This window comes from Morus notabilis, unplaced genomic scaffold (genome assembly GCF_000414095.1).
Source record: "Morus notabilis unplaced genomic scaffold, ASM41409v2 Scaffold192, whole genome shotgun sequence".
Classification (NCBI taxonomy): domain Eukaryota; kingdom Viridiplantae; phylum Streptophyta; class Magnoliopsida; order Rosales; family Moraceae; genus Morus; species Morus notabilis.
Window position 1 is genome coordinate 138,783 of NW_010367478.1, and position 17,710 is coordinate 156,492.

A 17,710-nucleotide genomic window follows, 5' to 3' on the forward strand; every position below is an offset into this window, starting at 1 on the left:
AATACCTAGCTTTAATTATGAACCGTTTATGGAGGATTAATTCGTATGTAGTGAATATATCAATGGACAACACAAATTCCGTGAACATAATTTGCAATTCCAAATTTATAGTGGAGTAATTTGGAATTAATAATTTTGACATATTAATTAAGGTGTTAATTAATTGTCAAAATTATTGGAGCTTAAAATTATAATGTCCATAGTTTCTCTCAATGGCTCTACAAGATTAATGTGAACTGAATATATCATATTTGGTTATGATTATTAATATAGAATTGAGAATTCTAAATACACATATTAATTAATTTGATTTATTAATATTAAAATTAATTTAAAATTGTTTTAAATTAACGGGGATGAAGTCTGTTCATAAGAGGAGTAACGAAAAAAAAAGTTTTTTTCCTGAGAGATTGTACAGATAGAAAGAAAAAAAAAAGAACGGGAGAACAAAAGAAAACCAAAGAAAATTTCTTGAGTGCCATCATATACTTTTGAGAAAAGTGAGTGATAACTATAGGTGGCTTCCCTATTCATCCATCTCATGTATTGAGAAACCTATTAGAACGCCCACACGTTCAAGTTCACGTTAATCCGGAGATACATTGAGAAAGAACCGTGGTGTTCTTGGAATTTAAGAGCTCAAGACGGTGTTAGAGGAGTTCAAGATTTTCGTCCTAATCGAACGACGGTCAAATCCTCATTCCTTTCTTTAATATCTTTGTAGTTAAATTAACATGAAATACTGATCGCATTAAATTTTGATTTACGTGATTCGATCGATACCACGCTCATAATTTTATTTTGAAAATCCGGTTTGAGAATCCAACAAGACGTACCCTAAGTTATTAGGGGGAACAACTATAAAATATCTGTGTCCCTATTTCTTTTATTTTTCCGTTGATTTATTTGATTGTTTACGTGATACTGATGTCATCCTTTAAATTTAATTATTAGGCCTCTAACAAATTTAATTGTAAATCTCACCCTCTATAGACATTATAAAATTTGAGGAAAAGAATAACTCGTCAACAGTGAAAAGTGCAGGTGCAAATGTTCCAAACAAAATAAATAAATCAATAAAAACAATTGCATGCATGTAAATGTTGGCCAAACTCTCCACCATTTGTCTTTAAATGTCACAGTTGGTGCAGTTGTGCGGTATCCAATCTGCACTAAATAGCATATGCTCTACAATTCCATGTCCACACGACCACAAACTCTTTAAAACGCCGTCGTATCAAAACCTTCTTCTTCTTCTTCTTCTTCTTCTAGGAAGAGCTTCTGTGGAGGAACAGCTTGTAAGAGAAAAGGAATTAGCAGAGACATGGATCAAACCGACCAAAAATCTTCTTTCCTTGTTTCTTCTGAAACAAAGGAGGAGACGAAGAAGGATTTTCAGAGCCGAAAAAAGCCGAAACGGTACGCTTTGGTGTCGTTTGGGGAGTTGCCGGAGTACATGAAGGACAATGAGTTCATATTGAAATATTACAGAGCTAATTGGCCTCTCAAAGAAGCCTTCTTTAGCGTTTTGCGTTGGCATAATGAAACTCTCAATGTGTGGACGTGCGTAAGGAATAATGACTTTTTCTTTGTTTTTAGTTTTTGGTTTTTGGTTATTGTTGGTTCATGTTTGTTTGATAAAATGAGAGTAGTTTTGTTTTTAATGGTGTTTTCTTAAAAAAAAAAAAAAAAAAAAAAAAAAAAATTTGGTTTGTTTTAGCTGATTTGAAAAATGTGTTTTTTGGGATTCTTTTATTCTTTTTTTTTTTTTTTTTTTTGCAGGCATTTAATTGGGTTCCTTCTGTTTCTGGGATTGACTATGGCGAATTTTTTGGAGGTGCCTCATGTAGCGGATCTCCTTGGTATTTTTTCCAGGTTGTTGGGTAGTTCCTTTTTCCATCTTTGGGATATTTCTTTAATTTTCCCTGATTTATTTTCTTTTTTGAAGAGATCAGTATAAGAACTAGAATAGGAGAAGAAATATAAAATTCAGAGTTAGACATACATACATATATTGTTCCTATATTTAGCATTCAATTTTGTACCTTCATCATAGCAAACATACGTAAAGAAATGTTGAGATTGAGCATAACTTTGTGGATGCATTGCCTTTTAGGTACTTCCCTCTTTTCAGGGCTAAAACTCCTTTTTCACTTTCTTAGATAACCAACTTTCAACCACCAACCTTTACTTTCCCAACGAAGAACTAAGGAACCAAATTGCATGACTTTTATTGTTCAATCAAGTGTGTAAAAAATTTTAGATAAAACTCCATTTTGCTTCATGAACTTTTGCTTTTAGAGACAATGTTATACTATTAGAAACTCCACATAGCAGTTTTTCATGATTGCCATTCTTGCATTTCATCATTAATTATAAGCAATTCTGTTTTCATTCTCCATTATTTATTCCATTAAACAGCTTGAACTTGACCCTTTACTGCTACTTTATTTGAGTATTCATATGCATACATTCTTGTTGCAGGTCTATACCTATTAGCTCCGATGCAAATGTTTCCAACAATTTCAAAGATTTCTCTGTTGTAAGTCCACTTCCTCAATATCAAATTACTAACATTTAGTATTACTCCCATCTTAACGCCGCAGCGCTTGTTGAGTGGTTAGGCCTGTGCTTTGCTCCCGAAAGGTCTCGACTTCAAATCCTCAGGCCCACCTACCTAGTGAATAATCGCGACTTCGCGAGTTTATATTTCTCAAGGATTGTAGAATTCATCACATTCTTTAGTTTCGAACTTGAGCCTGATAAACGGGTTTGGGGGATTTGTGGGATGCCAAAAGAAATTTAATATACTATTGTAATCTTCATTTGGTGACTTCAAGAAAAGAAACTAATAGCCATAAGTACATTTGCAGGGGACAACAAAACTGGTAGATTTGAAGCAAATAAAATCTCCAGGAATGAATAGCACTTCAATATTAAACAACCAAGATAGTGTAGAACATTGGCCATTCTCTGTCTTCTTGGGAGGATCCATGTTCTGCCTTCTCTCAAGCAGTATTTGCCACCTATTTTCATGCCACTCCCACTCTCTAAACATTCTCTTGCTTAGAATAGACTATGTTGGGATCACCACAATGATAATCACCTCATTTTTCCCTCCAATCTACTACATATTCCACTGTGACTCAAACTGGCACCATGGCTACCTCGGAGGGATCACCCTCATGGGAACTTTCACCATCCTCACGCTGCTCTCCCCGAAGCTCTCGGAGGGCAAGTACCGGGGTTTACGAGCTCTACTCTTCTCGTCCATGGGGTTGTTTGGGGTTGTTCCTACAATTCATGCACTTATTGTCAATTGGGACAATCCAAGGAGAAATCTCATCCTCTCTTATGAGTTGGCCATGGCCTTTTTCTACTTGACCGGGACCGCCTTTTATGTTAGTAGGGTTCCGGAGAGATTGAAGCCTGGTTGGTTTGACTTGGCAGGGCATAGCCATCAGATCTTCCATGTCTTTGTGGTCTTGGGGGCTTTGGCTCATTATGGTGCTACAATTGTAATTGTAGATTGGCGCAACAAAGTTGGTTGTATGAGAAGTATGTAGTTTATGTTATTATAATTAAGTTATTTGGATTATTTGTTTGATTCATATTTTTAGACAAGTACTTGAATTATTCATTTGTTTTAGTACATCAATTAATTACGAATTGTAAAATGTGTTCTATAGCCTAAGGCTGCATCTCGTTGTTTTTACCTAGTTTCCAATGTAGGAAGAATTGAAAAACTTGTGTCTTTTGCTTATTGTAACGTTATTTTTTGTTTGCTTTGTAAACCTTTTGTATTAATTTTTTTTACGAACGTATTTATTTATTTTAAGTGATAATTATAGGATCTCCTTTATAAATGGCCGTTAAATAGTAGGCAATGATCCTTTAAGGGAAAATGCTTACGAAATTCATTTTACGGAAATAGTAGAAAATAGGCCAATATGAAAAGCTTAAGGAAGTATAAGGGAAAATGCTTACGAAATTCATTTTACGGAAATAGTAGAAAATATGCCAATATGAAAAGCTTAAGGAAGTATATAGGCCAATTTTTAGTTATAAAAATTAATAGGCCATAACTTGTCAAGTTATGGTTCATAACTAGATAAGTTATGGACAAACTTGTCAAGTTATGGTTCATAGCCAGACAAGTTATGGACAAAACTGTGGTTTATGAACAATAACTTATCAAGTTATGGTTCATAATCATACAGGTTATGGACAAAAACAATAATTTAGCCTATTTATTAACTTATATAAACTATTAACCTATTAATTTTAATTCATCCCAAATTTTAACTTATTTTCTTTTTTCTCCCTTCATTTTACGATCCTAGCCCAAGTCCTTTCCTCTTGGGCTTTGTAGAATACAAACTTCATACTTATTTTTCTTTTTCTCCCTTCATATCCTAGCCCAAGTCCTTTCCTCTTGGGCTTTGTAGAATACAAACTTCATAACTTAGAAAGCAAGTCGTTCGATTCCCAAGCAAATGTAGAGTACCGAAAAAGAAAATAAAATGGTTGAAATTGCTTGGAAGTTGGGAAGCCCGCAATATGATTTGGTTGGTTTACTAAACTTTCCCGGATCCGATTAACATGGACATTGGATCTCTTGGCGTAAGGCAGGGCACGGTTATTAGAGATCATTGTCAAAGTCCTCCAAATTTCATCTCATGTCATTATGGAATCTTATATAATGAATCTTCAAACTAATATCCATTAATATAAATTTGATCTTATTTTTGAAATGCATTTTTACAGTAAGATTTGGATATTTCTTGTTGTTGGGTCACACTTAAAAAAACAACTTAAATTGTAAACAATTTAAATTGATTTGTTCATCATCCAATGCCTGATAAATTGCGGTACGACAAAAAAAAAGAGCTGATCATACATGGTTTAGGCACTGATTTTAGAAGATTTAAATCAACCTACGTCCTTTTGGTATGAGCTTTTCAAAATATTAATAAATTAACATGATATTAGAACAATTAAATTGCGTATACTGGAGACTGGTGATAGAATATGCATTATCAAGTGTCAATATCACCTCCATACTCAAACAATTTTGAATCAAATTTCAGAGATGATTAAAAGTCACCTTATCAATATGTTTATTTTAAGTCCCCCTTATTTATCATGTACTAGTATTACTCTAGCTAATTAAGTAGCTGAAAAAGTAAAACCTGGACAACTCCAACGTTTTCCAAGGCATCCGTAAGATTTTGTTTATTTCAGAGATCATGTGGTTTCTTCAATGCTGCTCGGACTTTTAGCATCATATTGCTTGCAGCTCAATCAAAAGAAAGCACATTCAAGAAGTTTGTGATCCAAGAGATCCCTCCAACTTTTATGTATTATAATCTTAAATGGGCACTTATTCTTAAACCCTGAAACACCCAGAAAATAGATTAAACACTAAAAAAATCCATTTCAATTAGAAAAATTAGCCAATCTCCACTAAAAGATAAAGCACAAAAATGGACAGGTTCCATAAATCTAAGTTTATATTCTACTCACTTTTAATGGTGTTGTACTTCATTAAAATTCAAGGTTAAAACTAAAATATATACAACAACATTAATTTATTCACTATCCTAGATTACCTCAGATAATTAAACAGCTACACCAAGATCCAAGCTGGCCAATAGCCAGATAGTACAAATCTTTTCCATATAGTCAAACTTTACTATATATTTATGCATCAAAATGGGCAAAGCGTTTTGAGTTTTCTACTTCTAGTGCATATAAAATCCCCACATGTGATGATATGCTTGGTCATCTTTTCTATATGAACCCTGAAGAAAGAGTAAGGAGAGGAAAAATAACTGATTCCCAAGCCATGGTTTCAGCCTTCAGCTGCTCCACAACTTTGCTAACACTCACAACTTTTTTTCTTCTTCTTCTCCTCTTCCTTTTCCATTACACACCATTTAACCAAAACCAGTTAATAATCCCTTCTTGGTCTTCTTTTAGTGTTACAAACAAAAGTACTCCAGATATTAGTAGTACTAATATCAGTATTAATACTACTCTCAGAAATATTACAATTACCAACTTCACAACCCCACAATTACCACAAGTTTCTTTAGATTCTTTTCTCTCAACTTCAGTGAATTCAAGCGCTAAGCACAGTTCAGTTGTTGTTAAAAAGGTTCTTTGATGGATCAAGTACTCGTATTATGCTTAAAAGCCTTGTATTGGTTTTTGGTCAAGTTTTGGCTAATACTATATCATGTGAACTTGTTGAGCAGAAGAAGAGGAATTCTGATAGAATTGAGCAACATTTGGCCAAGACTAGAGCGGCAATTTGGGAAGCGATTGTTTTGAAGAGTTTCAAATCGGAGGAGAAGGAGAGTTTTGTCCCAAGAGGATCTGTTTACAAGAATGCATATGCTTTTCATCAGTAAGCGGAAATCAATCTTTTTTTTTTTTTTTTGGGGGCATATCAATCATCTTGAAAAAAAAAAAAAAAAAGAAATCATATAAATCCTTTCACTTTTCTTATATTCTAGGAAGAAACGTGTAACTTCGTTTGAAAAAGACAAATAGAAATAAACAAACCCAATTTCTTCATTGATTTGGACTCCATTCTTTATGAGGAATCGGCCTTATTATGCAAGCATGGCTGTCTAGTCATTTGCAATTAACCCCTTCAAGCTATTAGTACTCCAAAAAAATTATTATTAAAATTCATGTGATTTGAGATTGCAGAACATACGTGGAGTTATATTTTACTGTTTTCACGATTGATAACTTGAATAATACGACTCTTTACGTGACAATTAATTTATAGAGAAAAAGAAAACCGCCAATAGTAATTATGATTTTTTCAACGAAGAAAATAATTACCACATACTAATGTCACCTTATTCAAAAGATATTTAGAAAAAAGGAAAAGAAAAAGAGAAGTTTGCCCCTTAATAGGAAGCATCACGCCGTACTCTTTTTACACTTTCAATAATACTTTACTTACAAATTACAGTCTTTAACTATTCTTATTATTATTCTTTTCATTTTTTTTTGGGGTGCAAATCAGGAGTCACATAGAGATGGTGAAGAGATTTAAAGTGTGGAGCTACAAGGAAGGAGAGCACCCAATTTTCCATATAGGGGCAGTGAACAACATATACGCCATTGAAGGGCAATTCATAGATGAAATAGAGAGTGAGAAGAGTCCTTTTAAGGCTAGAAATCCTAACGAGGCTCATGCGTTTTTCTTGCCGTTTAGCGTAACGAATGTCGTTCACTATGTTTACAAGCCAATTATGTCCAAAGATGACTACAAGCGTGATCGACTGCATAGACTAGTGAATGACTACATTGGTGTTGTGGCCAATAAGTATCCCTTTTGGAACAGAAGCAACGGTGCTGATCATTTTATGGTTTCTTGTCATGACTGGGTAAGTAAGTTCTTATTGTTTTCACAGTTGTGTTTAATTTGATTATTGTACCAAAAATTATTTCTTTAGCTTGTCAGTGAGGCATCTCTCGCTGGTTTATGCATGATGGGATAGCAGTGGGTCTTACAAGTAATTGCCTTTCCATGCTATCAGGGGAAAAAAAAAAAAAAAAGTAAATGATTTTCTAAGAAAAAAAAAAGTTACGATAAAAAGTAATTTAAAAAGGATTCTCTTTAGTCCCAAAGTAAATATCTGGGTACGTAGTTGTTTTTCTAAGATGAACTTAGAAAAATGACAACATAATGATAAATTTGTGGGTGCCATATGAGTAACTTACATCCAATAATTTTTCTTTTTGTCCCAACCAAGTTAAACAGCTCTGGTATTATAAGGAATAAGTCATGGTTACAATCGAATTTCAGCCTGTTGAATGATTAAAAACAAAAAACAAAAAGAACTGAACCGTTTCTTTTTTTTTTCTTTTTTTTTTTTTCAGCTGCTGAGATTATTTCTATTTAATTTCCATAATTTAGTGACTCAAAATTTAGCTGCAAAAAATTTGGTAGGTGCATTAGTTTTCGAGGTACTATAAGTGACAAAGACAACTACAATTAGCAATGTAATGACCATTGATTAAATTGAAAACCTCATTAGTAACGAAGATATACGATAACAATAATTTAGGAATGGTGATCTTTTCAATTGCTGCATTGCAGGAAATTACAACTATTTTTCTTTTAAGTTTTTGAGTGATTTTATGCATGAACGAGGATTATTATCCACCAATATATATATATATATATATATATATATATATATATTATTTGTGTTTTAATTTTTGCGATCAAATCCCACCTTCTGCCTTACGTCACTGTCCTCTCTCTCCTCTCTCTCTCTTCACACACTATAAGTACCATCCCCACGGCTTAATCTTCCTTTACAAGTATGAATTACGTATTAACAATTCCTCTTTCTTTCATATATATCTCTTATATATTCTTCTTCTAGTGGTTTCTTTCTCATTTGCTAATTTGCTTATTTGTTGGGCCAGTTAATTTGCTCTGTTTGTGCCCAAGTGGTTTCGAAGTAGCAAGCCCAAGAGTGGTGGAGGCAATTTATGCAGGGTGTGTTCCAGTGATCATATCCGATAATTACTCCTTACCATTTAGTGATGTACTTAACTGGAAAAAATTTTCAGTAGAAATTCCAGTTTCAAAGATACCAGAAATTAAGAACATTTTGAAAGGGGTTTCCAATGAGAAATATTTGAAAATGTACAAGTGTGTGTCTAAAGTTAGATTTCAGTAGAAATTCCAGTTTCAAAGATACCAGAAATTAAGAACATTTTGAAAGGAGTTTCCAATGAGAAATATTTGAAAATGTACAAGTGTGTGTCTAAAGTTAGGAGGCATTTTGTAGTAAACCGGCCAGCTAAGCCATTTGATGTATTTCATATGTTGCTTCACTCGGTTTGGCTTAGAAGACTTGATTTTAGGTTAGGAGATTGAAAGACTTGTAGACAGGTTTTTTTTTTTTTTTTTTTTTTTTTTTTTTTTTTTTTTTTTTTTTCTTTTTGTCGAATAAATACTAATGGAGTTTTCATGTGCTCAAAATCCTTTGGTTGCTACGATGAATGAGATTACAAAATACACAGTACCAATTGCGCACAAGTTCGTGAATTTTCTAAATTCCTATACATGCTATAATCTGTTTTTGGGTAGATGTAAAAGAGTAAAAGATGGCTGATCGAAAAGCGAAGGTAGGCGCATAGTTCAGTGATCTATGGCCAAAAAAGGAAACTCACAGAAGTCCCGATAAAGTTGTTTTAACAAGCTAGGAGAAGTCAACGAGAACTACAGTATGAGTGAGCGGGTAGGTAAGCAAAGCATGTAGCTCATGTTATGTAAAAGAAACTACTATTTTTGCTCATGTTATGTAAAAGAAGAGAGAGAGAGAGAGAGAGAGAGAGAGAGAGAGAGAGAGAGAGAGAGAGAGAGAGAGAGAGAGAGAGAGAGAGAGAGAGAGTGTGGAGTAGTTTTCTTTAAGAGATTGTGGAGTAGTTTTCTTTTATTCAAATTACTTGATGATCAACACTGTAATCTCTTAGATATAATTGACAAGTTAACCAACTCTAAGCTAGAAACAATGGCAGTAATGCCAACTGCACAAATCTTGCGGAATTAATTCTAAATTATATAAAAGTTGACCAAATTAGCAAATTAGCACCAAGAAACAAACAATACCCTGAGGTTGATCTTCTGTCATCAAGTTCAGATGCCCAATCTGCATCATAGAAAGCTGAAACATCTTGCTATGGAGATTTTATGAGATGCAAACCATAATTAAGTGTGCCCCCTCGAGTATCTTTACGTCCTCTTAACTGACTTCTAACGAGACTCTTGTGCCTTTTGCATAAAGTGAAGTACCTTGTTCAAACTATTGGACAATTTTGGTCTAGTGATTGTTGCATATTGTAAAGCACCAACAATGCTTCTATACAATTATGGATGAACAACATTATCACTACCAAATGAGGACAACTTGAAGACCTTGTCATGATAGTTGCAAAATCTTTGGCATATTGTATGTTGACTTTACATGACAGGCGCGATATATGTTTTGTTTGTGACAAAATGCAGTCCCTCATAAGTAGACTTGATTTAAATTCCCAAGAAATAATCAACCACTCCTAAGTCATTCAAAGCAAAATTATTGTGTAGAGTATCAATTAACTAGTGTAATTCCTTCCTATCATTACCTCTATCAACATATCATCCACGTAAACAAGTAGAAAAAGAGAACATGTAGGAGTTGTTTTTGTTGACGGTGGATTTTTGTCAACTAAAGATTAACTCTTCAAAAATACCTACAGTAACCTCTCACAGATTAATTAAGGATTAATGTTGCTGAATAATATAGAGAAGACAAGAATTTATAGTGGTTCAGCAAGATTTTTTGGCCTAGTCCATTTGTGGATGCACTAATACTTTGTTGATTACAATCTCTCTGGAGTAGTAGAATAGTACGTAAAAAACTTAAAGAATTCTCATGGCTCTATTTATAGGCATTGTACACATGAGAGACTTCCTCTACATTCCCCGAGGAGATCATCTTCTATCCTTAAATTCTAAGATTTGGCAGTTGCATTTTTATGATTACAGCTTCCCGGTCAGGCCAACCACCCTTACCGGTTTCCTGGTTCACTGACTTCGACAGTAGTAGTTGGTTCAGTGTTTCTTTGCTTAGGTTGACGGGACTATCTTTGGATTAGACTAGGCTGCTACCTCAACGTCGTGGCCCTCACCACCCAAGCGGGGCTCTCGACGCACGTTATCCTGCATGAACTCTCGACGTATAAAGGGCACCTTAGGTACAGTCGTTCTCTTGACGCCAGCGATCGATCCTCAACAGGGAGGCCTCGGCGCTTGTCGTCCTAAGGAATGATCGATTGCTCAACCACGGTGTAACAATTACCCCCTAGACTGGGATATCACATTGTGATGTTCCAGGCTATGCAGCGTCGAGAGTACCACGTGGCAACTTCTCTCCTGCAGATTATGGCGGCTGCTTGTAGGTCCAGTGCCATCATTACAGTGAGTTTTTCGGGCAGTGGAGCAGTCTCGTTAATCGTGTCAACGGTCACGTCCCCCATACCCTGGTGACACGTGGCAGTTGAGGGGGAAGTTGCAGCCGTCCGATTAGATTTATTTCTCCTGCTCTTATCCCAACCGGTGGATCACGTCTCTTCAGATTCACCGTTGGATGAGGTCGGTTTGAATTCGACGGTCGAGATCTGGTGTCGTTCAGATTTCTCTCCTGGGCTTCCCCCTCGGGTATATATATACCCTTTGAAACAGTTTCACGGTCGTTTATTTTGTAGAACGCCGTTACTCTACTGGATTTCCCCAGGAGTTACCGTCTCAAACTTCAACTTCCGCGTGCATTTTCAGTTCGTGGTTCTCCCTGATTTCCCAGTCTTCAGGCCACCTTAAGGAGTAGTAAGTGGCTTCGTTCCTTTTATTTTTCCTGCGTGATCCTAGAACCAATGCCTGTAAAAGAAAAAACAATCTGTTAAAAGAAAATGCACTTACTTGGTTGTCAGTCGTGAAACTGGGGCTGAGCATTGTTCACTTGGGCTCAGTTGCTCTTGTTGGGTGTCCTCAGGCTCGTTTCTGGATTTTGGGGACCCTTGTATGAGTTTTTCTTTTTATCTTCGCGCTGGGTTCCAGACTTTAGGGCCTCTCTGATCTGAGCATGCTCCCGTTTCTTCTTGAATCTTGTTTCTGGCCTCTCGACCACTAGGTACTAACTCGGCCCCTTCTATGTTTATTTCCAGAGCATGCCGCCCAAACAGGTTAGAGATCGAGAGGTCTCCACTTCCAGGGTTAGGGATGACCCTATAGATGCCGCGTCGTCGAGTACATCTTCAGGCGAAAGCGGGGATTCTCTGCTTCGCTAGGTGGACGAATACGCCGAGGGGTCGGCCTCGACCTCTCGGCCGCACGAGCTAATTCTCCTCGATGATGAGGATGATGGCCTAAGGGTCGGCCCTGCTGGCTGCTGAGGGGCGTGGTTACGGGGTGGTGTCGACCAGTGGCATCTCGGGGATGGTGACAGACGTCAATCCATCGAAGATAAAGCCCTGGGTTGCCATGAAGGCGTTTTGTGATGTGGGGATCGGCGCCAACAATTTTTACTTGATTATCCCGATCCCCAACGATAGGACTCACAACCCCCTGCCAATCACATGACCGTCTACATGCACTCCCTCAGTTTTGGGCAGACTTTGCCCTTTCACCCTTTCGTGAAGGCCCTTTGTGGCCTTCACAGGATTTCCCCCGCACAACTGTCACCTAATTTTTGGGTGATAATAAACTCCATGATCATCTTGTGGAGAAAGTTTTGAAACTCGACATAACTGTCGAGGAATTTTTATACTATTATGCCCTTAGGAGTTCCCCGGGTCAGAGTGAGTTTTTCTACTTAGGCTCCCACTCCAAATCCAAACCTTTAGTCCCGCCTGTCGTGGTCGAGAAGACCTCTAGTTGCCACAGGTGGAAGCCCTAGTTTTTTTTCCTAGGTGGCAACTTTAACTCTCACCCGCTCGACGGAGAGCGTCCCCTGGGGACGCAGACAGTATTCAGCAAATAATGTAGGTTTCCTCTTCACTGACAGTTTTTTTTCCTCGGTGGCAACTTTAACTCTCACCCGCTCGACGGAGAGCGTCCCTTGGGGACGCAGACAGTATTCAGCAAATAATGTAGGTTTCCTCTTCACTGAATTTTCGTAACATCTCCCCATCTGTCGAGCTATCTTATATATGTTGCTATTTACCGCAGGTGAAGTCTGTACTTGACCAAAGCTTTCTTCAGCTGCCCTAGCACGAGTCGAGCAAATCCTATCCCTCTTTGATTTCAGTCGAAGCTCTACCATTCTTAATACCCCAAAAAACCGTCGGCTATACGATTTTGTGGTTACCTTCGACCCTCCGCGCCAGCCTGTTGAGCCCCCTACAGATCTCCTCAGCGGTAAGTTAGACCTTACTTCCCCTCATCTTTCAGTAGAAGAAAAGGGAAGTGGTCGAGGGATTCTTGGATCTGACATTTTCTTTACTTGCAGCCGTGCCGTCCACCATGAGCTACGTTGTCCTGCCAAAGCCGAGGAAGAGGGAGGGAGGCACCTCCTTCAGGTCGTCGAGCCAATCGGCAGTCCAAGTCCTTAAAGCCCCCAGTGCCACTGAAGTCCCCATCCAGGAGAAGTTTGTCATCACCCCCGCTCCTAAGAGACCGAGGATGGAGGAGCTGCAAGACCCTTCATCGGTTGAGGGGTCGTCTCAGGCATCTCGGTACCTGGACAAGGGTAAGGGCACCAAGGTCGCCGCGAACCTAGTCGTCCCTCCTGCGCTTAAGGGGTTCTTTGTGATGCCGGGGTCAAAGATCAATGACCCCCAATTTCTCGTCTCGGATGTGGTCGACCACGACCTTAACCAGGCTCTGCGCCTCCCCTCTCGTTTCAACCTTCCCATCCATGCCATCTACACGCATTTTCACCCAGACTCTTGGGACAAGTTCGTAAGGATGGACCTTCTAGAGTGCCAGTGCCTAGTGGTGATCCACCAAACCTCGGTAGGTTTTGCTTGCTCACCTCTCGACCTCCGTTCCCACATAGTTGATCTTTGCGCCTTATCCATGCCCTGTCATTTTCGTTGTCTAGGCTCTCGAGGCTATGCTCCTGAATTATGTGGAGCTCGAGGCTTTGCTAAAGCAGGGCGTCTCGTTGAGGGCTGCGGAGGAGGAGATTACAGCTCTGCGCACTACCCAGGAAGAGCTTTCCTCAGATTTAGGGGCTGAGAAAGCCAAAGTCAAATATCTTGAGGAGGCGATCGCTAAGTAGAAAGGTGAGAGGTTCCAGGAGGGCTTTAAGGAGGGGTGCTTGTTGTGAAAAATCATAACGCAAGTATATGCTATCGCAATAAAGTAATATAATAGTGAATAAGAATATCGTCCCACGAGGATTGTTGTTTACTAATTACCGAAATTATATTAACCCTAATTTTATTTGAATACTTGAAAAGAGAGTTTATAAAATTAAGTAAAGCAAAACTAAAACAATTAAATAAATTAAACAATGCTAAGCAATGGATGAAAATTCAATAGATTAAGATTCTAGGGTTTCCGATTTCACCAAATTAATCATGTTCAAATTCTCATAATTCAAGCAAATTAACATTCAATCCTATACTGACAGCAATTTCTCTAAAGCAATTATTATTCTTTCTCAAGCAACAATAATATTAATCCAACAAGCAAAATCTACATCTCTGTCAGACTTCTAAACCTGTCGAAAATCATTAAGTGCAAGAAATTCAAAAGAACTGCACAAGCATCATAAATATCTCTATCCTATGAACAACTCATGGTATTTCAATTAAGAGCTTATTCAATTATCACCTCTCAGTCTCAAATCAAATACAAAATCATGTAATAGTTGGCCAAACAATCACAAGCATTAAGAATAAATTGAAATACTCAGCATATATAGATTAAACATCAATTACTTAAAAATAAGATTGAGAATCTGAACATTCATAATCCGGCTACATCATAGCCCTAGAAAAAGAAATTAGTTCATCTCTAAAAAAAATAAATTCCTAAACAAAGTCTTAATCATTGGAAAGGAAAGAAAAGAACTAATTTGGAGTTGAATTGAAGCGTCTCCGTCTCCGGATTTGAGCCGTTCTTCTTCTCCGTCCCAATTCTCCTTTTCTGCACTGTTGTGTCAAACTCCTGGGCGCTGCAGTGCTATAATGGGCACCTAAGCGCTCCCCATTCTGCCCAGTGCACAATTTCTGCCGGATTTCAGCGCCGCGGCGCTACAAACTGGCGCCAAAGCGCCACCAGTTCTGCCCAAATTGCTGATTCCGTATAACTCAGTGCCACGGCGCTATAGATTGGCACCTAAGCGCTATGATTGCTGTCTTTTTCTACCGAAATTTGTCCAAAACCTTCCAAATCAGAGACTTCCACCTATCCTTCAAACAAAGAACGAAAACACATATAAAAACTAACAAAAACCTCGAAACCAACTAGATATTAAGTATAAAATGATACCAAATGAGTGAGTAAAACTCACTCATCAAATACCCCCAAACTTAATATTTTGCTAGTCCTCGAGCAAAACAAAGATCAAAGAAAGAAAACTGAAAGAAATAAAAAAATGAGTTAAATGAAACATCAATAAATGAAACTTTACTTGAGTATTGATTCGGCGTTGTTTCACAAAAAATGCCTCAGAGATCTCACATAAGTTACAGCTCAAGAAAGACTTTAAACTTTTTGAAAGTTTAGAATTTCAACTCGAATGCTGTTCTCAACCCTACCTAAGACTCCTTATGTGTGTGTGTGAATAATCAATTACACATATCCAAATGCAACTTAGATGAGTTTATGCAATTAAGTGAATCAAGGTGGTGGAGGTGGTCGAGGTAGTGCCGGGTGCTGGGGACGCTAAGCAGGCAGCAGGGGATGGGGTAGCACTATGAGGACTTTTCTCTCTTTATTTATTTATATATATAATTGTTAGAGGGCCGTTAGGCCAAGACATTGAATTTGTTGTTCTATAATGACCATAAGGTTTAGACCTATTATTATTATTATTATTATTTACATATATATATATATATACAAGTGCCTATTTTGCGTATGAATGTTGTGGACATACTATTTTGCATAAGTGTGGTTAAGCCAGGGCTTACGACCTTTACAAAACTTTGGGGTGGCCTTATTACCCTCTCGTCAAAGATAGTCTTTAACGCAACATTAGTCGACATTTATCGGTCGACGTAGATAGTAGATCTCTGAGTATGTAGGGCCAAGTTGAGCGTGATGTAGTATTTTGCATAAATCAGGTAAGTAAAAAATTCAATTAGACTTATATATTTATGTAGAATTTACACGTCGACCTTTCAGCCTGCAAAAATAAAATAGAACACAAGTAAAAAGTACTAAATGTAACCTTTAGGGCGATCTTTCCCGCTGTTATTGGTAGTAGGTCTTCAGTTGGTCTGCATTCCATGTGTGTTTGATGTCTCAACCATTTATTTATGTGAGTCGATAGGATCTATTAGCCACAACCTCGTTTATCCTGTAAGGCCCTTCCCAAGTTGGGTACAGGGCCCCAGAGTTCTTTGGCTTAGTATTTGGGGTTACCAATCATAAGACAAGATCTCCAACTCTAAACTGCTTATGCTTGACCTTTCTGTTGTAGTATCTAGTAGTTCTGGCTTGGTACGCGGTGAGCCTTAGCTGCGCGTCTGTGCGTCTTTCTTTCAAAAAGTTAAGCTCTAAGCCCATTCGCTCGGTGTTCCTGGCCTCTTGATATTGTGTCACTCGGCTTGTGGGAAGAGATACCTCGACTGGTAGGACCGTTTCTATTCCATAAGCCATTGAGAAGGGAGTTTCCCCCATCATAGTCCTACTAGTCATTCTGTACGCCCACAGGACCTTTGGTAACTCATTTGCCCACTTCCCTTTGTAGCTGTCGAGCCGCTGCTTTAGCGTAAAATTTATGATCTTGTTGACTGCCTCGACCTGTCTGTTGGATTGGGGATATACAATAGAGGAAAAGTTCTTATGGATACCTAGCAATTCGCAGAACTGGTTGGTGTTATCATTGTTAAATTGTCTCCCGTTATCTGATACGAGAAAATGTGGTACGCCGAATCGACAGACTATGTTGATCCATATGAAGTTTGTACATTTTTCCTTCGATATTGTCGTCAGTGGCTCGACTTCAACCCACTTCGTAAAGTATTCGACAGCTACAATAGCGAACTTGTATCCCCCAGGGGTCTTGTGTAATGGGCCGATGAGATCAATCCCCCATTTAGCAAAAGGCCAAGGAGAAACTATTGACGTTACATCTTCTGAATGCAGTCGAGGGATGGGGGCGTACCTTTGGCAACCTTCACATTTCATTGCATATTTAGCTGCTTCCTTTTTGAGGTTGGGCCAGTAGTACCCCTGCCTCAGTACCTTATAAGCTAGGGACTGTCCCCTGTGTGGTTTCCACATATCCTGTCATGTACTTCTGAGAGCACCTTCTTTGCTTCTTCTACATCAAGGCACCTGAGCAGGGGCGTCGAGAATCCCCTTCGATAGAGAGTATCGTCGTGCATGGTGAATCTCGACGACTGGTACCTTAACTTTTTTGCTTGTTGTTTGTCCTCTGGGAGTTCACAGTCGACTAAATATCTGATGATTGGGTCCTTCCAGCTTGGCTGGCGATTCATCGACATGACTTCAGGCTTTCCCTCAGTGGAAGGAGCTTTTAAAACTTTCACGAGTACCAGCTTCAATAGCTCGGCATCCTTTAAGGTGGTGAGCCTGGCAAGGGCGTCAGCATTGCTATTTTCTGCCCTTGGCACTTTCTGTATGTCGTAGGCTGTGAGTTTTTCTAAGGCCTTTTTAACCTTCTGAAGGTAGGCTGTCATCTTTTCATCCCTGGTTTGATATTCGCCTTTCACTTGGTTTACGACCAGCTGTGAATCGCTAAAGATGTCTATGGCCTCCATTTTTAGGTGTTCTGCCAACCGGAGTCCGGCCAGTAACGCTTCATATTCTGCTTCATTGTAAGATGCGGGGAATTTAAACCTGATGGCTGAGGTTATTTTGTGACCCTCTGGAGTATGTAATAACTGCTGGTTCCCGAATCGAATTCGGGTGCGGAAGCGTGGGGATGAAAAACAGCGGATCGTGTATAACAAAATTTTTCATAAAACTTTTGAGATACTCTATAGATTA

The 17,710-nt window shown here is 38.2% G+C and overlaps 2 protein-coding genes across 2 annotated transcripts; both read left to right on the forward strand.

Moving 5' to 3' along the window:
• Positions 1 to 1,186: 1,186 nt before the first annotated feature.
• On the forward strand, positions 1,187 to 3,663 carry LOC21388867 (heptahelical transmembrane protein 1). The gene is made up of 4 exons (XM_024175082.1): positions 1,187 to 1,563; positions 1,783 to 1,875; positions 2,485 to 2,542; positions 2,874 to 3,663. The coding sequence occupies exons 1-4, from the start codon at positions 1,325 to 1,327 to the stop codon at positions 3,564 to 3,566; spliced, it is 1,083 nt and encodes a 360-aa protein (XP_024030850.1). The 5' UTR covers positions 1,187 to 1,324; the 3' UTR covers positions 3,567 to 3,663.
• A 2,525-nt stretch (positions 3,664 to 6,188) lies between these two features.
• LOC21388868 (probable glycosyltransferase At3g42180) lies at positions 6,189 to 8,917 on the forward strand. Its single transcript, XM_024175079.1, has 4 exons — positions 6,189 to 6,412; positions 7,046 to 7,409; positions 8,418 to 8,713; positions 8,815 to 8,917. The coding sequence occupies exons 1-4, from the start codon at positions 6,189 to 6,191 to the stop codon at positions 8,915 to 8,917; spliced, it is 987 nt and encodes a 328-aa protein (XP_024030847.1).
• The last annotated feature ends 8,793 nt before the right edge of the window (positions 8,918 to 17,710 follow it).